Genomic DNA, 24,820 nt, shown 5'->3' with positions numbered 1-24,820 from the left:
AAAGCTGGGAAAAAAGGCGTAAACTGTGCAGAACAGTCGACGCAGATGGCAAAGGCTTCGTGAAGTTACTCGAGCCGGAAAGATGAATGGGAGATGAGTTGGACAGAAGTGGGCAACGAAGAAAAGAAAGAGGATTTTAAGCGGGCCCTGCTTAGGTCAGCTGGCACGTGGTCTCGGACTTAGTGGTCCGTGAAGAACAACACGTCTTGTTCATCGGCTGCCTCACGACTCATCGGATGTCGGGGAAACCCGTCGTCGGACTTTGCTGCCTAGACAGCCAGCATTGAAGTCAACCACTTCTGCCCCTCCGCCCTCCGGAGATACAAGGCGCACTGCGCGATGAGGCCAACCGAGCCCCACCAAAAACCCAACGGTGCCGGATCGCCGTGCTCCTTTCGCGCTCAACCCATCGCCCCCCCCTTGTTCACCGCTCACAGCTCCGCCTTGGCCCGAAACAGCCGAGTATCCGAGTATCCGATTGTCTCAATTGCCCGTTCGTGCTCCATAAAGTCATCTAAGGCTGCGCAATAGTTTGTGGTTTTATATCTCTTTTCAATCTTGGAAGTCCGAGAGTGACGCGACTCTGATGATTCTGTAACGAGTACACCTGTCTCGCCCGTATTAAACCAACTCAACATTCGGTCGCCAGATCAATTGACTGCAAGATAGGACGCCAAAAGGGAACGTTGTCTCGAGACGACCGTAGATATGACCGACCAGAAGGATACATATATCAACCGTCCAGAACGGTCACTCTGGCGTGTGTTCATGAAAAACAACCCCCGTAGTTATCTAGTTCACCGCCCACATACAATCCGTAGAACACATCCTATCCAACAGCAAGAAGAGGAGCCTGCCATGCGGTTAAATTTCTCTCTAATTTGACGTTGTAGCCATTTCTTAGAAGCCATCCAGAGTACCAACCGACGCAAGCCCTCAGACGCGATCCATATCGGTGAAAGTCTATCGATGCCCTTGAGGACAACAACATTTTTCTGCCGGTCAAATCCCAACATTGTCCCGCCATGATTCACGATTGTCCGTTCGTGACCCTCACTTCCGTCCCCGAGGGGCTCGCATCAAATCTGACCTTGAGGGATTTGGAGTGATATTGACAGTCGTCACACAAGCACGTCATCTGTCTGGTGCAAAGAGTCGTACTGCCCGGTCCGTTTATCACAAGTGGGCAAGACCAGAAGATTTTACAAAATAGAGCCGCCATGCCACTTGATCTCTCGCTGTACCTGGTGACAGACTCCACGCCGGCAATCCTCAAAGGCCGAGATCTGTGCGCAGTAGTTGAGGAGGCACTCAAGGGAGGTAAGCACTCTGTATGACCCGATTTCTGGCTTGCAATTGGGACAAACCTAATGGCCCGAAATATAGGTGTCACCGTAGTGCAATATCGGGACAAGAAAAGCGACACCGGAGACTTGATCGCCACGGCCAGCAAGCTGCACCAGCTCACCCAGAAATATGGTGTCCCTCTCCTGATCAATGATCGTGTTGATGTCGCCCTTGCGATTGGAGCGGAGGGTGTGCACTTGGGTCAAGATGATATGAGTAGGTGTGCCACTTTCCCCCAATTGCTGGTGTTCCACGGGGTCTAACTGCCAACCAAATCAGACTTTTCGCAGGCCAAACGACTTCTTTCCAAGGATTCAATCATCGGTATTAGCACCTCGAACCTGGAAGAAGCCCGCAAGGCCATCGCCGATGGGGCGGATTACTTGGGCATCGGAACAATGTTTGCCACGCCAACGTAAGTGTTTGCGGATACTGCAATACAAGCACCCACCAACTGACAATTGTAAAGCAAGACGAACACAAAGTCGGTCATTGGCACTGCAGGCACCCAGGCTATTCTTAGTGAAATCAGCGATTCGTCAGTGGGCACTGTCTCTATTGGCGGCATCAACCACGCCAACGTCCAGCGAGTCATCTACCAATCCAAGTCGCCGAAGAAGGCATTGGACGGTGTGGCAATTGTCAGTGCCATCATGGCGGCTGATGACCCCAAGGCATCGGCTGAAAAGTTTGCACAACTGATTAAGAGCCCTCCCCCGTTTGTATTGACCGCACAGACGCCCCGGGCCAACGAGGCCGAAGCCTTGCTGCAAGAAGTCCCCGCTATCGTCCGCAAGATGGTTGAGGTCCACCCGCTCGTCCACAACATGATCAATTTCGTTGTCGCTAACTTTGTGGCCAACGTCGCGCTCTCTATGTACGTTTTTGGCTTTCATGCCGTGGGGCATTTCCTAAATACTGATTATAATAATAGTGGTGCATCTCCTATCATGTCTCCCTACGGCGATGAGGCTAAAGATTTGTGCAAATTCGACGGGGCTCTTCTCATCAACATGGGTACACTGACCAGTGAAAGTGTCTCCAACTACCAGAAAGCTCTTAGGGCGTACAACGAACGCGGAAACCCCGTCATCTACGATCCCGTTGGCGCCGCTGCAACTGAGATCCGTCGAAACGCGGTATCTCAGCTGATGGCAGGCGGCTACTTTGATCTCATCAAGGGCAACGAGGGAGAGATCCGACAAGCATGGGGAAGCAACACTGTGCAGCAGCGCGGTGTTGATAGTGGCCCAAGCACATTGGATGGTCGGCAGAAGGCCCAATTAGCACGAGACTTGGCCAAGCGAGAGCGTCAGTACCCTCATTAATCACTATTTTGACTTCGCATTGTTATCTTTATTATGCTAATACCTTTACAGGCAATGTGGTCCTCTTGACTGGAGCTGTAGACTACCTAAGCGACGGTGATCGCGTTATTGCTGTGGAGAATGGCCACCCCTACCTAGGCCAAGTCACTGGGGTATGTTGCACTTCAATCTCGACCCCACAATTAGGTTTCAAATTACTAACAATCTAAATCGTTAGACTGGTTGTGCCATTGGCTCCATCTCGGGCTGCTTCCTAACTGCCCACCGCTCGGATAAACTGCTCGCCGTGCTGTCGGGTATTCTGATGTATGAAATTGCAGCCGAGAACGCGGCATCCAAGGAGTATGTCCGCGGCCCTGGGAGCTTTGTACCTGCTTTTCTTGATGAACTATATGCAATTCGGACAGCCGCAGCCAAGGGCGACGATAGCTGGTTCACAGGAAGGGCAAAGGTACATGAGGTAAAGCTCTAGGCTTCGAAGTTAAGATAGATGTGTACATGACCGCATAAAAGTGAATAATTCTATTTATTTGAATCCAAACTTGGTATCATCATGATTTCCATGCCCTGCTTATGCATGTAACGCTGCCCGTAGCCTTCCATATAGACGGCATGGGAGCCGCTCCGCAGTTCCCCTCGGCCGCTTCCCCGCATCTCCGAAGGTTCCCCGCCCGGCATCCGCCGCTGAGCACCTTCCTCTCTTCTACACAACATACAGGGCTCTCTATATCTCCATCCCCGGAATACAGCCATAACAGTCATCATGGCCGCAATTCGTGCCAGTCGCATTCGTAAGACTTATCCACAACCCATTGGATAAACCTCCAGCTAACCTGATCTAGGGAACCCCGCATTATTGTGTGTTACAAGAATCTGACAACCTATCTACAATGTATCTCTCAAGTCCACCACCACAACTAACACCATCCGCAGCGTCTGCGATATCCAAGAGAAATTCCGCAATGTGATCTATGAATTTCCCAAGCTGTAAGCCACCGCCCTCACCCAGCGCACATGCCACTCCCACTCAAAAACTTCTGCCATCCTAGCGTAACAACAACGACCAAAGTGGTCCGCGCCGCAGAAATCCTCCAAATCCCGACCTTCATCACGACCCAGAACCGCGCCAAACTGGGCGACACCATTCCCGAGCTGGCTTCGCACCTGAAAGGCGAGCACATCAAAGCCGACGTCGACAAGACCCTGTTCTCGATGGTCACGCCCGAAATCGAGAAGCTGCTGCCGGTGAAGGCGCAGGATCCGTTAGATGTTGTAATTGTGGGTATTGAGACGCATATCTGCGTGACGCAGACAGCACTGGACCTGCTGGCGCGCGGGCACCGTGTGTACGTGTTGGTGGACGGGGTCAGCAGCGTGAACGCGGAGGAGCGGGGCATTGCGCTGGCGCGGCTGAGGGATGCGGGGGCTATCGTGACAAGTAGCGAGAGCGTGTTGTTTGAGATCGTGGGGGATGCGGGGCACGAGGCGTTCCGCGCGATCAGTGGGCTGGTGAAGGAGACGAAGGATGAGACGAAGGGGGCGTTGGGGGTGTTTTCGAAGATTTGAAGGGAGCAGAATCTTTGTTAGCCCGGAGAATATGTGTGAAATTTGTACCCGGGTAGATCACTCTGATAAATTGATGAGAAATAGGGAATATCGAGTATAGCTTTGTTTACTGGGAATAGAGAAACAATATTTTCCTTGTGTTTGCTTAATGTCGTTTTTGATATGGCTATCAATCGTGAACTACATATTCCCTTGCATGGCGAACAGAGCCCGGGAGATGAAGGGACAGAAGAGAGTGGAAGAAAAGTAACGCCCCCGCCAGGAGAAATACCAAAAGCGCCGGCCCTTGTTTCCCTGAAAGACATCCACCTTTGGATTTTTGGGTGCGGTAAAAAGTCCCGCGGTAATCAAAAGTCGCTCGCTAAGGCCTTTAAAAATGAAAATCAAAGAAAGAGATTTGCTCATCCCAATGCCATTCTATCTCGGATTGGCCGTGGCGCGGCTGGTCGTGTTGAGCCATCCGAAAGCGGAAGCACCGCCTATAGGATTGGGCGCCCATGCTTTGCCTGGACGACTATCATCAGTGAGCGAGCGAGCAGTGGATTGAGTAGGAGTGCTGCTGTGCTCGGTAGTGGTGCTGGTGGGGATAGACATGGTGGAGCTTGCTCGAGTTGCTAGCTTGGTGGGCTTGAGAACTGTCATGGTTCGCGCCTTGGCCTTGGCGGCGTTGGTGGATTCGGACTTTTGCTCGCGGCGCCAGGATTTCCAGACACCAAGTGCCTCGGCCTTGGTCTCTGCAGACTCATCGCCTGTGGCCGTGAGAGACGAGGTCTCCACCGAGCCTTCCATGTTGGCAGGATCGTGGAGACTGTGCTTCTTTTCCTTATCGGCTTCGCCAATTGAGACACGGGTAGGTGCAGACGCTGAGGTGGACTGCTCCAGGATCGGCGACTGGCTAATCACGCCCGGGGCGCCCTGTCCATTCACATGGGTGGCCAAGGGAAAATCAGGATGTGAAGTATCGGAAACTGTCTGTAAAAATTTGAATACAGAATCTTTCTCCGGGCGCACAATGGGAATAGAGATACGGTTGCGCTCATCGTCTACCATGACAATCTTGTCCTGGGAGAACAAAACATCGGCATTGTGGGAGCGCAACATGTCACTTCCAAGAATGATCTGAATGCTTTCATCCGATGGGTCTGCTTCACGAACCAAGAACCGGATTGTCACACATGGAAGATGGGGGACCGGGCTATTGGGCCGAGAGGAAGACTTGTGGACGCTGGCCTCGGGAAGATACAGTGTAATCTTGGCGAACAGGCGTCCATCTAGGTCATATTCTATCTGGTCCTCCAATCCAAGTTTGTGGACCATGGAGGAGGTCAGAGACGAGAAGAATGAGCCCGAGCAGACAGCCGCGTACAGAAGAGACTCGTTAGAGAAGGTCGTAGTTAACCAGCACCGAATGATACAAGGCGAGGGGCCCAACAAAAAGAGTCCTGGGGGCGGTGTCAGTGGGGATTCGCCAAGGGAAGAACTCATCAGACGGCTAGTTGTGTCCAATCCAAGACTGTTCGTTCGGGTGGAATGAAGTGAGAGAGCAGAAGAACTCTGACGGCCGTCTGATCGGTGCGACAGGGATCGCTCCGTCAATGGGTGGCTCCCCATTCCACTGCCTGTTCGGAGTGGGAGTTCGGTACTTGACCGGTTGGTCTGCCCGTAATACCCATGGATCGCACTCTCATCAAAGCGCACGCTGTTGGCTCGCGAGGCACCCCGTCGTGGCTCATCCTCCCCGTCGAGGCCAGGTGCAGAACTGGACATGGTATGATGTTGACCTTGGTCAAAGCCCTTGAAAGCATCAGGAGGGGAGTTGAATAGGTTTTCTACAAATACATATTAGCGTCCACCAAGTGTTTCAATGATCATATATATGAATCGTGAGTTGGACAAGCCACAAGAATGATCATACCTGCGGGGATCGAGCCTCCCACGGGTGTGGGAAACGGTGACATAGGGGGGCCCCAGACACTTTTCAAGCGTGCATCCTCGTCGCGGCGACGCTCTAGTCGGGCAATCCGCTCTGCCTGTTCAAACTGTGCAATGTGCAGCTCCTTCAGCTCGTCAAAGACGCGCCAGATGTCGTCTCGGGAGGCGAAGGGATACTGTGCATCCATCACCAGGGAGGATGAGACAAGGGACTTGGTGAATCCAGAGCAAAGAACGGGACGTGAAATAAGACTCGATTATGTGGCACTAGGCCGAAGAGACAGCCCACCCGGTATTCAAACCTCTTGAGGCCAAAAGTTGAGGGCTTGCTTGATCACCGCCACCTGGCATCAACGTGAACTTTCTGATGAACGCCCCGACGACATCCGACTATCTCCTCCCTCCTTCAGTCTGTGTGACGGCCCCTGGGGCCGTCCACGAGTTATGAGATGCAGAAGATTGTGGGTGCGTTCAAGGCATGTGAAGGTATGTCCTGCGAGTTTGGGATGGAAGAGCGAGGGGAAGCGATAAAAGTCGTCGGAAACGTAAGAGTTTTTCGTGGTGTGGCGAGGAGGGAAAAGAAGATAGGTTGTGAGATGGAGATAGTCGAGTCAGGGGGGTGGGGTGTGATTGATGCGGTCGAAAGTACAACTGAGGTGAGAGCTGCCTGTTTCGAGGGTCTGAAGTGAAATTCGGAGACGGGATGGCTGAGAGGGGTCCAACAAGCCGCAGGACTCGGGGCCAACGACACAGAGGTTCGAATGCAGCTCTTATCGAGTCGACAGCGGGCTGATCGTGAGAGTGAGTACGGTCATGCACAGAGATCGGGGGTTGCAAAAGGACGAGATCTGGGGGTAGCGGAGGAGACGGGCGTCATGCAGGAGAGGGGCCGAGCGGATCTAGACCGCTTCCGTACAATGCTCCACTAACGGTCTCCTCCCTATCCACAACAAAGGGTCTTGATAGTTGAATGAGGATGGTCTCTACTAATGATGGATAGCAGGGTATCGACATTGGTCATTTCTAGTTCATCCTGGCGGGGTGGTTCTATGGGGTTGTTTATTCTAAAGAGGTCGCTAAACTAGCAAATTGAGAACTATATAATTGGCGCCTTTCTAGATCAATCACGGCCCCTTCACTTCGGGGCCACTCCCCAAGCAGGAAACACCATAGAAAGGACTTCGGGAGCTTGATCTGGGTAATTGGCGCGAATTACCTTCAAAACTTCATCAAAAACAATACGATACCCCTCAGGGGTTAAGTGCAGGCCTATATCCACCACAGGTCAGTATACGATGAAAATGAATTGCCACACATATAACAGGATATCAAGAGGACTGACCATCAGTGAACAGGCTGGCAAATTTTTCACTGTTTGGCACATCTCGAGAGCCGACGAGGGCCTGGCCTTCTTGCCAGCCAGCTGCCGTCATGAATTCCGACCACACATCGGCTACCGGGACGTTCAAGGATGCGCCCACTTCTTTGGCTGCCTCGGCATATCGTTTAGCCGACTCGGCCGTCCGACTTGGATGAGGTGTTTCCTTGACGTTGTCAAAGTCCTCTAGCTGGTACTCGTTGACGGGCGGGGGGGTGATGATGATGATGCGGGGGTCCTGAGCACGGACGAGCGGGTGGTGGATGATTTTCTGCAGATTCTCCTTGTACACGGCCACCGGAACATGCTGCTCATGAGTGGGGACACAGGCATCGTTGGCACCGAAAAAAATAGTCTGATCGATTGATGTTAGATCACAATGTTGCACTTCCCGCTGCCATTGCCGTTATGCATGTCAGGCAGAGGCCGGGGAGGGGATCTGTACCATGAGTCGTACATTGGCCGTCTGGGGCGCCGGAAAAAAATGGGGGAGGACCTGGATGGCATGGGCAGTTGTATAACCACTATGTACTTGACAGTTAGCTTGTCATACACGCCCGATCTCCTGCGCAATGCGCAGGCTTGTTGGAATGCTTGCAGTGCCTACCCGAATCCTCGGTTGATCACGTCCAGTCTCCGGCTGTAGACTAATTGAGCAATCAGTTTGGGGTTCCTAGATGTCAGATTACGGGTGAGGCTGCCAACCTTCCTGGAGCTGTGCACCGAAGGCAAATCCGAGGGCCTGGTTGTAGCTCATCTCCGTGATCGAGTCTCCGAAGAGCAGGAACTGGTCGTACGGCTTGGCGGCATTTTCGCTGCCCTGTGTGGCGACTGTGCTCATGGCGAATGTACAGTAGCCGACACAATGAATGTACAGACGGTGCGTTTCTAGATAGTTTCAATATCAAATACAAGACAGGATGCCGAGGAGGGTTTTAAGTCGGTCGGGCTTTGTTTGGTGGGGTTGGCCGAGTGTCCGCACGTCCGTGGACAAAGCGGGAAGAAGTGGAGAGTACGCGATTGTGGCTCCGTCTTATCGTCTATCTGTTATCGGGGGTTTCTCCACCAATTGAGCGCAAGTCCAGTCGACATTACGGCACGGAGGACTCGGTCATGATAAACATGAGCGTAGAACGGGAGCGAACGGGAGAATAGGCGATGATTCTATACCCATCTCATTGTTGTATCAGCGCTCTATGCAATTTGGAAACCCCGGTGGGCGGGATCTTCATTCTCTGCTATATTAACTGCCCCCCTTCTCCAGTTTCGACCGCGGGGCGAATCCTACAGGACGCGGCCAATGATGCCCCGCCTGTAATGTTCGGCCAAGCGCCTACAAAGCTAATGTATAGGTAGACTTGCTTTCTCCAGAAGGGTGCTCCTCAAATAGGGAGCGATCGATCGGATGCATGCACTCCTGCATTGTGGGCTAAGCCCATCGGATCCGGGGCCGTTGAGCTGCCGATCGATGCACGCCTCGTTGGCTAAAGAGCCAAAGCGTCCTGCACCGAGCCAGCCACCACCGGCATCCAAAAATGAACACCATTGCTGTTTGGCCCAGTGATTGATAAGTAGATTTCCGGGTTTGAGGCCAAGATGCGAGTCCTGCTTCCGAGACCAGTGACTTGGAGCACCTAGCGATTACTGTGGGGGGCAGCAGACACGGAGCTTGGACATCTCCAAACTACAGGGACAGACACACGAGGTAGTCAGGATTCATGCCGTCGCACGGTGGGTGTCTCAGTCTCGGTAATGCGAGATGGCGAGATAATGACACGAGGCCAGCCAGACACCCGCTGGCCCCGGGCAGTGCCGCCCGGAATGAACTTAAAAGATTCAGGCCTTTCGTAGCCCGGGAACCGATTTTTCCCCGCGATGGACATCATGGGAGCGGGGAGATCACTAGTCACTGTAGTTACTGCTTTCGGGTTGGGTTGAGGCCGGCTGGGCCGGGGCTAATGTGGACAAGACTGGACCCTTCATCAGCGAAGGCAGGGAATGCCCCTTGTCAAATGAGCAAAAAGGGAGCCTCGAGGGTGGAATATCTCGCACTGTCCTCCACCTCACGTCGTGGGACCCTCTCATCTGCTACTCCTGCGCTCATTCCTCTGCTCAGCTGTTTTGCCCCAGCGCGACGGGGCCGCCTCATGTCGTGTGGCTGGCTTGCTGCATCGGATGTGATTCGCCCTGGCGATGCGGAAATCCTTCCCGCTCACCACTGTTGGTGCGAGGAAAGAGAGACCATCGAAGATCATCGGAGAAAGCTCAGCGCCAACCGAAGGTCTGCGAGTCTGTCCATCGTTGCCTATGACAGGCGATCGGCGGGAAGCGCGGGGAAGGAATGAGGCAAAATGACACCAGGACAGTCCTCCCCGCTTGGATGGACCCTCAAATAGCATGGACACCTCGACGGGTGCTTCAATGTTGAATAAATTCGAAAAGAATCCTTGCGCCGTCGAGTCGCTGAGCGGAAGGAGGAGAGATTGGCGCCAGCGTTGCTACCACAACAAATAGTCCTCCATCTCAGACGGAGGAGCGGGCCCTCACCTGACGCGTCCAGTCGATCATCCGCCCCTCGTTCTATTTTTTTTCCTTCTTTTCTTTCCTTTTGTTGTGCGAGGTCTGCGGGAGCTTGAGATATGTTAGCTGGTAAGAACAAAGCCCCTTTCTTTTCGGTTCTGTGCTGCCTTTCTCGGTGCTTGTGGTGCCGTATCACCTGGTGTTTGCCCCGGGCTGTTGGTTCTGCCGCCCATTTATCCCCAGGTCCACCCTTGCATGGGTCTTACCCTCCGATCTGACGTCGGCATCGCTGGGCGGAATGGGCCAAAAAGCTTCTAGAAAGGCTTCCCACCGGTCCTGTTAGATCTTCAGACCTAAAGGCCGTCAAACTCCTCGAGCGGCCTGGTCTTGGGTCCTATTGCTACTTCATCCCATAACCTCCTCGTCCCAGCTCGAGAATTCCCCACAGCTAACCAACTCCCGCCCAACAGACCCCGACGCCCAACTACGAAGCGTCACCGCTTCTAACCAGCATCATGCCTCGCTCCGTACCTCAATTCAGCTCCACCTCTCGCAGTGAGCAGGACGATCCGGACCCCGATCAAATGCACACTACGCGCACCGCGCCGCCATCTCCGTCGGCCTACCGCCGAGCACAGAGCTACCTGTCCGAGCCGCACACGGGCTACCAATCTCTGGAGGAACACCTCGATATCGGCGAAACAACTAGCTTGCTTGACCCGGGGCTTGAACGACGAGCTCCCCGACGATCCTATACCAGCATCTCCGGCGTCTCCGGCCCGGAGACGGGGCCGGACTCCCTACGCTACCTCCTGACCGCGGGAAGTCTCCGCCGACTCCGCAATCACAGCCGGACAAATTCACAAGGCAGGCGATTAAGTCGCCGAGGAAGCTCAGGCGACGAAGGACGACCGGCGAGTCTACCGCCGTCGGCTAAGGATGGCCTGACGGCGTCGTCCTTTCTCGATGAACGCACGTGGTACGACCAGTTTACCTCGACCGACTGGGTGCACGATAGCATTGCCGATGGAGCACGTCTGCGTCAACTACGTCAGCGAAAAGATGTCCGGGGCCGGCTGCTGGCCTGGTTTGACGGCGCACAGGGATGGATTTTAGTTGCACTGACGGGGTGCATTACCGCAGCGATTGCGTACTTTGTGGATGTCACCGAGGAGCCGGTGTTTGACTTGAAAATGGGATTCTGCTCACATAAGTTGTTTGCCAGCAAGAACAAGTGCTGCGATGGTGCAGAAATGTGCACGAATTGGCGGTCTTGGAGTCAAATCTTCGGGTCATCAGACTATGACAATCAATGGGTCAATTTCTCGATGTTTGTCTTTTGGGTCGTGGTTCTCACCATGATCTCATGTTTCCTGACACTGCTTACGAAGACGGTGGTCCCATCGTCCATCTCCCTGACGACACTTGATGAGAACCTCGGTGCCGAGTCCCGCGGCACAAAGCGCAATACAGACACCGCTGGTATTGGTTCTCCCGCCTCCCAAACCAGTCCACATGGGACGTTCCCCACTCTTCCTCCACGCCCAGCGATGGTCTACTATTCTGCTGCCGGAAGCGGTGTTGCGGAAGTTAAAGTGATCAACAGTGGATTTGTGCTGCACGGGTATCTGGGTCTCAAAACTTTGGTGATCAAGACGATTGCCCTGATCTTCAGCGTGTCGTCCGGGTTGAGTTTGGGTAAAGAAGGCCCTTATGTGCACATTGCTACCTGTGTGGGCAATATCTCTTGCCGATTATTTGCCAAGTACAACCAGAATGACGGGAAGCGCCGAGAAGTGCTCAGTGCGAGCGCTGCCAGCGGTGTAGCCGTCGCTTTTGGTGCTCCCATTGGCGGTGTGCTCTTCAGCCTGGAAGAAGTCAGCTACTATTTTCCGCCCAAAACCTTGTTCCGCACTTTCTTCTGTTGTATTGTGGCTGCGCTGTCCCTAAAATTTCTCAATCCCTACGGCACCGGCAAGATTGTTCTCTTCCAGGTGCGGTACGGATCTGACTGGGAAATTTTCGAGATCTTTGTCTTCATTGTCCTCGGTGTTCTTGGCGGTGCCGCTGGCGCTCTCTTCATCAAAGCTTCAAGCTGGTGGGCACGGAATTTCCGTCGCATTCCTGCCATCAAGAAATGGCCGATGCTAGAAGTCTTCCTTGTTGCATTGTTGACCGGCCTGGTCAGTTTCTGGAATAGATATACCAAGCTACCTGTCACAGAATTGTTGTTCGAACTTGCCAGCCCCTGTGAGCAGGATGCAGTGGAAAGCGCGACAGGTTTATGCCCTAGCGAGGATGGTATCCTCGAAGTCGTCCAGTATCTCCTCGTTGCATTCGTGCTTAAGAGCCTTTTAACCATTATTACCTTCGGAATCAAAGTTCCGGCCGGTATCTACGTGCCTTCCATGGTTGTTGGTGGTCTAATGGGTCGTATTGTCGGACATGCGATACAGTATTGGGTGGCTAAGAATCCCACATTCTTTTTGTTCAACTCATGCCCTAATATCGCTGGCATGGAGTCGTGCATCACACCAGGCGTGTATGCTATGGTGGCAGCGGGTGCGACTATGTGTGGCGTCACACGATTGTCGGTAACGTTGGCGGTAATTCTCTTCGAGCTCACAGGAAGTCTCGACCATGTGTTACCCTTCTCGCTAGCAGTTCTCTGTGCAAAGTGGACCGCTGACGCGATTGAGCCTCGTAGCATTTATGTAAGAACCTGAATCTTGTCAGACATTGCACTTCTTGATTGATGCTAATTGGATCCAGGACCTCTTGACCGACATGAATTCCTATCCTTTCCTCGACAACAAACTCCAACCTCTCTCTGACGCCGAATTGGGAGACATCGTCCGACCCCCACGCAAAGACCGCATCATCGACATCTCTAACTCGCCCTTTGTTTCTGCAACCGAACTTCGCTCCAAGCTGGAGCACCTGCTGATGGCGGGCGAGCTAGATAGCGGACTCCCGATCCTACGTGATGGCATGCTGACGGGTCTCATTCCGGCGCCGGATCTCGAGTTTGCGCTGGACACGCTCGGCCAGGACGAAGAGAATACACTTTGCCTTATGGCAATGGATTCCTCTTTCGCCATCTACGATAGTGACAATGAGGATGCTCTCCAGGAGGACTTCACCCGTTACATCGACCCGGTACGTTCCCCTCCCCCTCAACCCCAAAAAGAAAAACGAAAAAAGAAAATAATGAATGGCCTTCAATTACAATAACTAATTTTGATTTTCACAGGCCCCGATTGCCTTAGACGTGCATTCGCCTATCGATCTAGTGTATCAATGCTTCGCGAAGCTAGGCCTGCGGTATCTGTGCGTCCTACAGAACGGTCAGTATGCAGGACTGGTGCACAAGAAGGCCTTTGTGAAGTTCATGAAGGAGAATGAATAAGACAAGATGCGTCGCCATACCATTCGATACGACAAAACGTCCTTATTCTTGACTTAATCATTTGCTTTTACTCTGGTTCCTTGTCTCGTGTTCAAGTGAGCCGCATCAGCGGGTGTTTGATTTTCTTGGGATTCTTCTCTTCGCGGGCATTTCTCGTTTCGCTGCTGTCCTTTCCCTGCCCTTTTTCGTGAAATTTGCATAGCATTTCATATTCCCTCTCTCGTTCGTTTTTTTTTTGTTTTCCTTTTCTCTGCTCGGGTCATAAAATACAGTCTGCATGACGGCTGCTTGTGACGGGTTGGATGGAAGGTATTTTGCATAGAGCCATTCGCTGTACAGTTGTATTTATCTGGGAGACGACTTCGATTTAAAAGGCTTTTTTGTGTATAGCAAGCAATTCTCAACGGTTTCAACGCTACGCTGCTTCTACATTTATATACATAGCCTTTTGTAGTACGTCGGTCAGGCTGTCCCAAAGTATTAGTCTCTAAAATATATGATTGCATAATCACTAGAATCCCCATGTTTATGCTTTTTTTTGGTATCACAAGTCCTCCACAAAGCCCCCTTCACGATGAGACCCGCTCATACCCAACCATCTGCACCTCGACATCTCCCTCTCGAATCCACTCCCCGCTAACGCTTTCTCCAACCCACTCAGACAATTCCTCTGGACTAGCCGTCCGCCATCCATCCTTAGCCGTAAGTTTTTCAACCGGGAAAAACGTATCACACTCAAACTCCCTCGCTTCGCCTTCCCCCTCCGCTTTGCGAACCACATTCGTCATCACAATTCGCACCGGCCGCACCACCTGCTGCATACGCAGCGCAGCCCCGTAGATCTCCGCGCCCCCGATCACAAACACCTTGCCCAGCCGGCCTGCAGCCCCATAAGTAGAGTCCAGCTCCGCCAGCGCCGCGTCTAGGCTACCTGCCACCAGCGCGTCTGCCTCGGGCTCGTCGGCCGACTTCGCAGCCATCTTGGCCTTGCGGGCCGCAAGCTCCTGTAGTACTCCATCCCGGACGGTGCCCGTCGTGTCCCGCGTCACGACGACGCTAATGCGCTTGCCCAGCGGGCGCAGGTGCGGAGGCACCGAGTCGTACGTCTTACGGCCCATGATGATGGCATTAGTGGTGCCGGGAGCGGGGGACCGCGATGTCGCGCGTGCAAAGAAGCTCATGTCTGTTTTGATGCGTGGCCAGGGGAGCGTGCCCTTGAGACCGATGCCGAGGCGTGTCGGGGGTTCATTGGCGGCGGGGGACGCGACGCGGATCGGGGTCGTTGCGACGATGAGGGTGAGGGGAAGAGAGTGGGGGAGGATGGGCGTTTTTGCTGGCGAAGGCATGGCGTATGGTATTCCTCCTGTATGTGACGCGATTGGATTTGTCTCGTTAGCTGGTGGTGGTACTGGTGGTGGTGTCGATCGAACTAGGTTTCCGAGTGAACGAAGCAAGTTCGGTTCGTGTTTATCGCAAGAGCTTATCGAGCTTATCGCCCCGTTGGTTCGTCTTGCAGCCGCGGGGTCTTGAAGCTAATACGAAGTTTGTCTCTATAATGGCCTTTTGGATAAGATTGGCATAAACTAAATCTAATTGACACATAGAAAATTTACGGTCTATGGTATTCAATTCTAAATGGCTAGTCTAACTATACTCTGAGACTTTGAGATACCGAGGCTAACTGTTGTCTATCGAGTTCTATGATCCTATAGGCAACCTACTGGGTGGAGATGTGAGACACCTTCTTGGCCCCTCGAAGGCTACGAGAAAAACACTCCTGATTTCCCTGAGTCAATCAAATTTGAGTGGTTTTGGTAGGGAGACATGGTTGCAAATCGAAGATTGGGTTGCTTGACTGTTGGGCTATTGGCCAGCTCGAGTCTCGTTGCCAGCACTGGCCTGCCCTCGGAGCTATACCGTACGAGAATTCCCAGTTCACTGATATATAGCATCGACTAATTCTTTCCCGTTCACAGCGGTTGGTGTCAGCTTTGGACACGGAATCATGTGAGATCAAGGTTGTCATCTTCACGCAAATATCGAAACTAAGAGATTCAGTTCGGCTGCGACCATCAAGCCAGATGGCGAGCCATTATTAATTACCAGCGTCAGCGCTACTGATGCATACTGCAACATGATGCTAGACTCAATCAATGACGAGGGGCTCTTCTTTGAGCACGATGGCCATTGGTATTACTCGAATTCAAGCGATCCAATTCAAGTTCCCAGGCCTGGCAATGAGCACGAGATGGAGCAGATCTTCTGGGACAATTTTGTGAAAATTAACGCCTCGATACAGGAATCACTCCCGGGCTCGTATAATGTTACCTCCATGGTATACCCGCGACATTTGAATGCCAGCGCACTAGAAATGTTCACAAAAATGGCAAGCCGTGTTCCGGGTATTCAGATACCGAAGAAGCAACTCATGGACTCATATGGCGGCGTCTTTCGTGCATATGACTTCCCCGTCAGTGATGCGGGGGGTCTCATTTTCTTTTATGACCTCAACGAGGAGTTCGTGGATATTGCCTTCGGAACTATTGCTAAATATCGCACCTTTCCCGATGTGAGTGAGCGCCAACTGTTCATGCGGATTCTGAGCAGACACTACCTGGCTGTCAGGATGGGAATGACAGAGCAGGTAAATCCATCATCGTCGCTTTACCTTTAACCAATACAAAATGCCAGAACTGTAGGCTAATCAGTATTTCTGGTGTTCTTAGGAACGAGATGAGCGCTATGATGAATTTCGTGAAAATCAAGCAGAAATGCTTGAAGGAGTTGCTTTCCTCAAAGACATGAGCACGCTGAAGGGTATCATTATTACTGGCGAGGGCCCCGAATGGGCAATGAAACGTCTACAAAATTCTATCACCTTGGCGGCTCCTGACTATGCGAATAAAATCCAAGGCTTTATCGATCCAGCATTTGCTGGGGCTGTCGGTGCTGCAAAGTGGGCCAAGTATCAGCTTGAGCATGCAGACACCTTCTTTGACGATGCCGGGGGGAACCACGAGGAACTATAGAGGAAATCTGCACTTTTTTCGAACCTCTCTTGCATCCACCCTGCACATTGTTGCTTTTATGTGCCATGCTCATATGCACTCCTGGCCCGAAGGGACGGACCAAAGTAGTAGAAAAGCCATGGGATAGGTGCCATAGCAAGCGCCGCGAATGCCAGGATGCTTGTTGCCCATGCAACCCCCAATGCCTTGTACATCTGAGTAACAAAAAGCGGAAATGCAGCCGAAAGGGTGTATCGAGACAGGGAGGATGCACCACTGGCTGACGCGCCGTATTTTGAGCCATAGACATCCATCATGTAGAAGTTGCACGGCACATAAATCAACAGGCTTCCGAGCAGTGCAAGGCCTTCGGCAATGATCGGGCTGATCCAGTGTATTGAGGGTCGGGACGTCCAGCCAAACCAAAATAGCGCAACAGGAAGCACCAGGCTTCCATACAAAGCAGCGTAGAGCTTTCTTTCCGGTTTAAAAGTGGTGCGGCTCTCGGTGGGTGGCCGTCGTTTGCGCAGAAAAGTATCAAACGTAATAAGGACAGGCGACGCACATAGACATCCAGCTACGGGCCCCAAGAAAGATAACGCCTGTGCACTAGAAGAGAACCCATAAACGGTCTTGAAAACCCATGGGCTCGCGACAACCACCGTGTAGAGTAGCGCAAACTGAAATCCAGTGTATAGGCAAAGGAAGCCAACGAGCGGTTCTGTCATGAGCATGTGAAGTGGCCGAATAATCGTCGAAGTGATAAACTGTCGTAGTTTTTCTGTCCTTGTACTAGATTCTATCAAACCGTCATTGAGACCCATCTCTTTTGCCCTCTGCTGTATTATAATTGACTTATAAGACTCGCGCAAGAAAAGGGCTGGCGGATGAAATGCGGTCGCCATTATCAACACGACCCAGAATGTCCATCGCCATCCCCTGGACTCGACAGCAAAGCCACCAATTAAAGGTCCTATGGCACTTCCCGTAAACGGAATCGAGTAGTAGATTCCCAAAGGAATGACTCTCTGGTCTGGATGGGTGAAATCAGAGATGGTAGCTGCCGCAACTGAGACGCCTGGCGCTGCAAAGAGACCCGCCAGGAAACGGCAGGCGATAAGGGAGGCCATATTATGAGACAGGCCGGCTCCCAGCATGAAGACGTCAAATAACGGTAGAGACAAAAGATAAACAAATTTGCGACCAAAGGTTTCTGAACAAGGTGACGATATCATGGGTCCAAATGCGAGACCTAATGAGTAAGAAGAAAGAGGCAAAAGAGCCACGGTTGTAGAGACGCCGAATTCCCGTGAGACTTGCTCATGGCCTGGAGAATAGATCGATGCCCCAAGTGTGGTGATAAACCCAATTGAGCAGATGATGAAGAGTGAGACTGTTTTTCGCTGCGACGACCAATTACGGGGATTGTTTTTGTCAGTGTTACTATCCCAGTCGTGCAGGTTTATCGTGTTGGTTGTCTCTTCGATGTCATTTTGGTGATGAGTGACATCCATTGTGCCAGTCAGAAGAGGTCCTGTCCTCGTTTTCCTCAAACATTAATATGTTCTCGGGTTAAGTATTTATTTGGTGGGGTTCGAGGTAACAAGTGACCGAGAACACAAAACACTCTTCGACCACGATCGCTCGGCAGGAGGCTTTAGTGCCCGAACCCTCGGCAGGTATTGGGGATCGCCGACTCGAGGAGATCTGTGAAGTCCATATGGTACCTGGTAGTACACAGTGTATCACTTAGCTTTCCTTGCAGCTCCACTACTCGCTTTCATATAATGATTTATGGAACTAAGCGCCTAAGATGGTTGATCTCAGTCTCGATCGCCCATAAAACAGGCTTATATTGTAACTCTGAGAGGTCGGGATGTTCTCGCTATCTGCGTATTTTTCTCTCCTCGCCTATAGCATATAAAGTTCTCATAATGCCATAAGCCTTCCTATCTACGGATTTTTCTTCCAATCTTTAGTTCCACACATTCGAGTCATCTCTTCCGTTGCTGTTGAACGGTGCTGTAAAGCTTTCAATCAGGCACGTTCCCAGACACTAACAGCTCTCCATCCACCTAAGATGAAGTACCTTAGGGCCGAGTCATTACTAGCCCCGCATCCGTGACTGATAAATAATAATAAATGAGCAAGCACCATCTGTCCGGCGCAGAGGATAATATTTAATGTTTATTGAAGTTCTTGTGGACTTATCTTCTCCGGACCACTTAGAAAAAGTATAGACCACGGGAATGGTACCTTGTATAAGAAAGTTTTCATAATCCTGACAGGCATCGTTCCTCGGTAGGCTGATTTTAAATTAATTCTATAATCAATAACAATCGCCATATAGGGAAATATTGTAAGAGTCAAGTTCTAACAGCGAAATGTTTCTTCCTCGGGTGAAAAAATCCCTACGGAATTTCGTCGCTTTGAAGACCAATATTGTGTGTCATAGAAGAAAATGAGGGCGTAGACAACTTGGACTCGTACGAGATTAAATGCTATAAAGAGTCTCAGAAATTTAATTTGTCTCAATCTTCATCGATAACATGCCTACTAATGATTACGATTATCCACAAAAGCGAGGTCTAGTTTTCGAGAGTTATTATGATAATGTTTTTTTTTTTCAAATACCACATTTGTCTATCTCGTGAAACCCTGAAGAGTCGCTTGAATATCCCAATTTAATTATGTGACTAGAGAAATTTACATCTCAAAAAGCTGATTCGAACCGGGAAAATTGTGGCTGGCGGAGATGATGATGTAGTGCGTATCTTTTTACATCTGACCTATCGCCTATACTTGCCCATGTAAAAGTGCCTCCTCTAATCGCCACTGCCCCTCACACATGGTCAACAATATAAAAATATATTTCAAGGTCGTGAATCCCGAGAAAACTTAGGAATTGCGGCCGGCAAAACGGAGTGTTTTCTTTTTACTCAAAATTTTCTAATCGGTAACAGTTTTTATATTTCTGTTCCAATTTCTTCATCCCATAATCATCTCGGCCATTAACAATGACCACTGAAACCTACCATTGGCATGAAAGTGCCAGAAATATCCGACTCAACGGGTGGACAGTCTGGGCAGATCTTCAGCTGCGAGATGGCTCTTGGAAAGAGCGAAGCTTGGATCTTGATGAGTATCTAGGAAACGATAATGGTATGTATTGCAGCGAGAATACGAGTCTCTGTCGTGATATTTGCCATATATTTGCTCACCTGCATACCATGGTGAACTAGGAAACTTCAAATGGAATGGACGAAATATCAGCGATTCTGCCAAAGACCCGATTCTCGTGTTCTGGGAAGGGTATCCGATCATAAGAGCTTCGCTACAAGACACCAATGGCAACTATCACCAGAAGGACTACAATCTTTCCGACGAGATTGGAAACTTCAATGGGAAATTCCACGTTAAGGGTCGTGGTGTACCGCCCGGCGTGGCCTTTGGATCTGTTGGGATTGACATATTCAGCGGGATGGGTTAGGTTCTCCTCTACTGGCTTGGAGCTTAGCACGTACATGAAAGTTTTTTCAGGATATTGCAAATCAAAGTCTTGACCATACTGACTCCATAAATTTGTTAAAATAGAGCTCTAGTAATACTTGGCAATGCTAAGTAAGCTCTCCTTTAGATAGATTTTGAGATGGTCTGACTCAATTTCGCTGTCTCCAGGGTGTGTCGCTGAAATACCCACTCAGGGTATTTCCCTTGATCAACGTAGGTCTTTATTACCACCTCAACTTCAATCTTTTTATTGCGAGCAAAACCCCGACCCAGGCCTGTAAATTGAACTACAACACGATGACCATTTTGGTAGGTGACCTGATATCAAACGTTGAAAACGCCATTGGGAGACACAGTCCAGCATGCGGCACTTGGCCGGAGGTCGCAAAACTGTGTCGATAGAGTAGATCACAGATTACGTTATTCCACAATCTAACTACCACTTTGACCGACACCAGAACTTTTACCAGGCGGTTCGGCTATTTGAAGAAATTGGGCATTTGCCCGTCTCATGTCCAATTGAAAGAATACAGCTAGAAACACATCATATCGACGAAGAGTATGTAACAGCCTCCTCGAACCCAGTCACATAGCACGGCTACGTGGCCGAACTCGAGAAAGTCAAAGAAAAAGTACAGAGAGATACAGCGTTACCAATGTCTTGGTATCCATGCAATATAACGGGCGTGCAGATGCCAAGAAATGCAGCGCTGAAAAAAAGTTGAAATCGATCAAAACGCCGGGTTTCTGGAACTAGTCATTTCACCATAGCGTCCACGGCCCTGAGTGGTGTCGTAGGCGTTCAAGACACGCATTTGCCCACCGTCGTCGGCTTGGGAGAAGGCGTATCCTCTCTGTTTGCGCGTGCGCACGGATTGGCGGGCCTTCCGAACGGCTTTCTGGAATTGTTCCATGCGGGGACGGTAGTCCTGCACGTTGTATTTCTGAATTTCCTGCACGTGGTGATAATTTTGAGGGTAGTACATGCGCTTGGCATATTTCCAGGCAAAATCACGCATGAGACAGATACAGGGCAGAGCAATAGCCATCAAATAGAAGATGGGAGATTTGAAGAGGACGGGAATAGTGCCATAGTATTCGGTAGAGAATCCAATGGCGGGAGCGGCATAACCATAGGCTGGGAGGAAAGCAATCCAGAGTGCCATAGATCCAGGGATGGCGATAAAGGTGTATTTGTTCCAGATGTTGGAGATCAAGGCGGCTTTACCGAGAACGGTGGCGAGCACAGCGGTATACAATGCCTCGCCCCAAACCCAATGCCCAGCGGTCTTGCCGTCACTCATGGGCAAATCCCAGAAAAAGATCAGCTCAGAAACGATGTAAAGAAGCAGGGAGTGGAAAAATCCGTTGAGAATCCAAGCCCAGAAGCTGTGTTTCTTGAAGAAAATTCCTTGCTGGCCCAATTGATAGAGTTGTGGGTAGCGATCCAGTAAACGAGCAGATATGTACTGGTCAAATATTCCCATGGCAAAAGGAGGCATAACAGTAAAGAGCACGTTGTAGTAGGAGAGAGTCCACGATTCGTAAATGACTTCACCAGAGAAAGCGTTTTGGAAAGAGTACTGCAGAGAGAGTCAGAAGAGAAAAATTCAACGAGATTGCCAAAACTTACCCAGAATTGAGTCATGTACAGTGTAATGTTCTTATAGAACGAGTACAAAATAACTCGACTGATTCGAGAGTAGCTCCATGACCCGTGAACCAGAAGAAGCTTTCGGAGGAAACGAAATTGGCCGATCGCCACATCGGCAGAGCGAGCGGCCTGGAGACCCTCAACGCCGCTGATACCAACACCAACATGAGCGGCCTGAATCATGGACACATCATTGGCACCGTCGCCAATTGCGAGAAGCAACGACTTTTTGTGGCGCTTGACAAGCTTGACAACCAATGCCTTTTGAAGGGGAGATACTCGACAGCAAATAACGGCTTTGCACATAACAGCAAGATCAAGGAAGAGCTTTTCCAAGTCCTTCTCCAAAGCAAAAGTCAAAGACTTGCCATCAATGACTAGTGCCAAGGGCTCGGCGTCATGCTGACCAGCTAAGACCTTAGCCTCCTCCAGATTCTTTTGCAAGGCTTGGCGGGTCTCTTCAGTTGATTCCTTATTAATGACGACAAGTGACATGTCCTCGGAGATGAGCTTGCAAGACATGCCAATGTTGATGGCTGTCTCTTGTCGGTCACCGGTCAGCACCCAAATCTTGATTCCAGCGGTCTGGAGTGTGTGAATAGTGTCCGGAACGCCATCTTGCAGTCGGTCTTCGATAGCAGTAGCACCCAGCAGATAGAAGTCACGCTCAATCAGCTCGGCAGCCTTGTCCAGCTCCTCCGCACGGTTGCCACCGACAGTCGTGTTCGCCTTGTCGAAGATCTGATACCACTGTTGAAATTCGTCATCCGGAACCTCACGCATGGCAAGACACAACGTCCGCAGGCCATCGGAAGCATACTCTTCCAGGTGCTGGATAGTCTCATCTTTGAATGGTGGGTCTTTCATTAACCTTTCAAAGATGACAGTATCAGCACCCTTGCAGTAAATTCGAACTTTGCCATCCGGACAACGGAAAATTGTGGACATTCGTTTTCGGGTAGAATTGAATTCACAGACTGCTAGCAACTCATACTCCTGCTCCACGCCATTGGCTGTGAAGATCACAGAGCGAGGCTTACGATTCGTGAAACGATATCCCAGCGAAGCCGCACCATCCACTAAAGCTCCTTCGTCGGGCGAAGCGGCCTGGTACTTAATTTGATCGGGGTCGTTTCCAGTACGCTCAGGAATAACCGTGTGACAGGTGGCCAAGAGAGTGAGGAACTGCTGAATAGCACCCTGGGTCGGATGAGACTGCAAGTTTTGCCGGAGAGTTTTAAAATCGTAAACACCGGCATCCGTGCCATCTTCCACCGTAGCTCTTCGGTCCTCTGAGACATCATCTCCATATTGGATACCAGCAATTGAGCATTCCTTGAACTCCATCATATTGCAAGTCAAAGTGCCTGTCTTGTCGGAGAAGATATATTCAATTTGACCAAGCTCTTCAACCAGCGAAGATGTGCGGCACGTGGCGGGTGTATCAGTCTTGTCGTAGTAGATGTCGAGATCGGAGTTGATAAGATATGCCTGGAAATATTTGACAATTTCGATCGTCACAAAAAGAGAGATCGGAACCAGATTGGAGTAAAGCACCCAATACGTAAAGATGTCCATGAAAAACTGTTTGACAGCGTTCGTGGATCCGTAATCGAGATAGGCGAGTTTGCTAGAAGCGGTTTGTCGAACAACAAGATCACCCACAGAACTGATGACGCTCAGCGCAATGAGAATGCTGACCAGCATCAAAATTTGGATGTTAACCATTCGCTCGACGGCAGTCCGTTTAATTGGGGTCGCCGTGGCATTTCGCATCAACTTTGTCTCGTGTCCGGTGAAAACGACGATTCCATGGATCCAAGGAGTATTGCGCAGGGTTGCGCCTCGAAGTAGCAGCTGATCCGGTGCCAACGAAAGCTCTTTCTCTCCAGTCCCAGCATTCATGGTCAGTGTTGCCTCATATGTATAAAGACTGCTATTCGGTTGCTCTGATCGGACCCGTCCACTCAACCGGCTCAGGTCACTGGGGCTAACAAGATTGGCGGTTTCCGGAATAGCCTGCTTGATTTTGAGGTTCGTTTCACCATCCAAATTGGCAGTCTCAATATAGCATAAACCCTCGGGCTCAGATGATGCCAGTAAGACCAAATCTGCTGGAAACGGTTGCTCTGATTCGACTCGTACAATGTCTCCAACCGCAACATCCACCCATTTTGTTTCGTGAAATGAGGAGCCCTTCAGAATCTGCGTTTTAGAATAGTTCAGCCCTCTGTCGGATGTTCGACGCTTGTAGTCCTCCACGAGTTCCTTGATTGCAGAAACCAACAATACAATGCCGAGGGGAACAACTGTTGTGTACTTGTTTGTGGGTGAGACGTTGGGAATCTGTTGGAGGACGGCGGTGAAAAGGAAGAACAAGTTGGCATATTTGGAGAATTGCTCGAAGAGAAATTTCGGGATAAAGGTAATGACGTTGTACTTGGCAGTCGACACATGGTTGCTGACGAACTTGTGCGTCGCGTTCGCAGGCGGATTGTTGAGCTGAATCATGCGAGGACCCAAAGTCGACGGGTCAACCTTGCGCCGTCCAAACACGGAGATGATGTCGGAAGCCCGGAATTTTTTTCGCTCTCCCCGGGGTGCTGGCGCATCTCCGGTGCTATAGACACCAGCTCCCCCTTCTGTCAAAGGATGACTTTCATTCTGGAACCGGTCGTAATCTGGTGGCTTCACGCCAACCGCGTTTTTGACCTGCCCCCAGAATCCACTGCCCAAAGCAAAGACGCTATTCCGGTTTGAAGGTTGCTGAAGATGCTCCTGTTCGGGGTATTCGGCTCTTTCGTAATCGGAGTCATATCGTGATTGGAACGAGGTGTTGGTTGCGCTTGGTCTCAAATCGTAAGAGCTGTAGATCGGGTTGCCCCCAGGTACCGTATGGGGTTCCCCATGGAAGTGAGCTTCAGCTGGTTGTTCATTCCCGACAAAAGCCGCATATGGGTTGTTGGAATAATAATGTGAGCGATTAGGATCATTCGCAGGAATCGGGCCCGGACTCAGACTTCGCAAATCCTCATCATAGTCATATTCAGCAGGATGCGACCCAGGGGGCCTGCCGCTGGCCATGCTGTCGCTCAAGGGGAGCTGACAGCCTCACTGAGCGCGGTAGACACGATGCCCCTGAGGCATTGATCGGGACACTCAAAGAAA

At 50.9% G+C, this 24,820-nt stretch overlaps 10 protein-coding genes across 10 annotated transcripts; 5 read left to right on the top strand and 5 right to left on the bottom strand.

Moving 5' to 3' along the window:
- Positions 1-1,220: 1,220 nt before the first annotated feature.
- N7462_010122 (bifunctional hydroxyethylthiazole kinase/thiamine-phosphate diphosphorylase) lies at positions 1,221-3,147 on the top strand (the record flags this gene model as incomplete). Its single annotated transcript, XM_057081836.1, has 7 exons — positions 1,221-1,320; positions 1,387-1,563; positions 1,627-1,762; positions 1,817-2,224; positions 2,282-2,658; positions 2,727-2,827; positions 2,893-3,147. The coding sequence occupies 7 exons, from the start codon at positions 1,221-1,223 to the stop codon at positions 3,145-3,147; spliced, it is 1,554 nt and encodes a 517-aa protein (XP_056928876.1).
- A 291-nt stretch (positions 3,148-3,438) lies between these two features.
- N7462_010121 (uncharacterized protein) lies at positions 3,439-4,241 on the top strand (the record flags this gene model as incomplete). Its single annotated transcript, XM_057081835.1, has 4 exons — positions 3,439-3,466; positions 3,518-3,533; positions 3,609-3,662; positions 3,725-4,241. 4 exons carry the CDS (start codon positions 3,439-3,441, stop codon positions 4,239-4,241), a joined length of 615 nt encoding a protein of 204 aa, XP_056928875.1.
- A 417-nt stretch (positions 4,242-4,658) lies between these two features.
- On the bottom strand, positions 4,659-6,361 carry N7462_010120 (uncharacterized protein; the record flags this gene model as incomplete). Its single annotated transcript, XM_057081834.1, has 2 exons — positions 4,659-6,070; positions 6,157-6,361. The coding sequence occupies 2 exons, from the start codon at positions 6,359-6,361 to the stop codon at positions 4,659-4,661; spliced, it is 1,617 nt and encodes a 538-aa protein (XP_056928874.1).
- Positions 6,362-7,308: 947 nt separating this feature from the next.
- Positions 7,309-8,392, bottom strand: N7462_010119 (SGNH/GDSL hydrolase family protein; the record flags this gene model as incomplete). The annotated part of the gene is made up of 5 exons (XM_057081833.1): positions 7,309-7,442; positions 7,516-7,945; positions 8,009-8,075; positions 8,159-8,198; positions 8,257-8,392. 5 exons carry the CDS (start codon positions 8,390-8,392, stop codon positions 7,309-7,311), a joined length of 807 nt encoding a protein of 268 aa, XP_056928873.1.
- A 2,194-nt stretch (positions 8,393-10,586) lies between these two features.
- On the top strand, positions 10,587-13,480 carry N7462_010118 (putative voltage-gated chloride channel (ClcA); the record flags this gene model as incomplete). Its single annotated transcript, XM_057081832.1, has 3 exons — positions 10,587-12,785; positions 12,844-13,230; positions 13,325-13,480. 3 exons carry the CDS (start codon positions 10,587-10,589, stop codon positions 13,478-13,480), a joined length of 2,742 nt encoding a protein of 913 aa, XP_056928872.1.
- Positions 13,481-14,049: 569 nt separating this feature from the next.
- N7462_010117 (dihydrofolate reductase) lies at positions 14,050-14,826 on the bottom strand (the record flags this gene model as incomplete). The annotated part of the gene is made up of 1 exon (XM_057081831.1): positions 14,050-14,826. One exon carries the CDS (start codon positions 14,824-14,826, stop codon positions 14,050-14,052), a length of 777 nt encoding a protein of 258 aa, XP_056928871.1.
- A 788-nt stretch (positions 14,827-15,614) lies between these two features.
- N7462_010116 (uncharacterized protein) lies at positions 15,615-16,509 on the top strand (the record flags this gene model as incomplete). The annotated part of the gene is made up of 2 exons (XM_057081830.1): positions 15,615-16,124; positions 16,207-16,509. The coding sequence occupies 2 exons, from the start codon at positions 15,615-15,617 to the stop codon at positions 16,507-16,509; spliced, it is 813 nt and encodes a 270-aa protein (XP_056928870.1).
- Positions 16,510-16,565: 56 nt separating this feature from the next.
- Positions 16,566-18,002, bottom strand: N7462_010115 (MFS transporter; the record flags this gene model as incomplete). Its single annotated transcript, XM_057081829.1, has 1 exon — positions 16,566-18,002. One exon carries the CDS (start codon positions 18,000-18,002, stop codon positions 16,566-16,568), a length of 1,437 nt encoding a protein of 478 aa, XP_056928869.1.
- Positions 18,003-19,505: 1,503 nt separating this feature from the next.
- N7462_010114 (CVNH domain-containing protein) lies at positions 19,506-19,978 on the top strand (the record flags this gene model as incomplete). The annotated part of the gene is made up of 2 exons (XM_057081828.1): positions 19,506-19,650; positions 19,731-19,978. 2 exons carry the CDS (start codon positions 19,506-19,508, stop codon positions 19,976-19,978), a joined length of 393 nt encoding a protein of 130 aa, XP_056928868.1.
- A 751-nt stretch (positions 19,979-20,729) lies between these two features.
- Positions 20,730-24,736, bottom strand: N7462_010113 (aminophospholipid-translocating P4-type ATPase DRS2; the record flags this gene model as incomplete). Its single annotated transcript, XM_057081827.1, has 2 exons — positions 20,730-21,581; positions 21,632-24,736. The coding sequence occupies 2 exons, from the start codon at positions 24,734-24,736 to the stop codon at positions 20,730-20,732; spliced, it is 3,957 nt and encodes a 1,318-aa protein (XP_056928867.1).
- Positions 24,737-24,820: the final 84 nt, after the last annotated feature.

Source organism: Penicillium macrosclerotiorum, assembly GCF_028827735.1.
Source record: "Penicillium macrosclerotiorum strain IBT 26536 chromosome Unknown utg000010l_segment0_segment0, whole genome shotgun sequence".
Taxonomy (NCBI): domain Eukaryota; kingdom Fungi; phylum Ascomycota; class Eurotiomycetes; order Eurotiales; family Aspergillaceae; genus Penicillium; species Penicillium macrosclerotiorum.
This window is presented reverse-complemented; position numbering and strand designations above follow the sequence as displayed.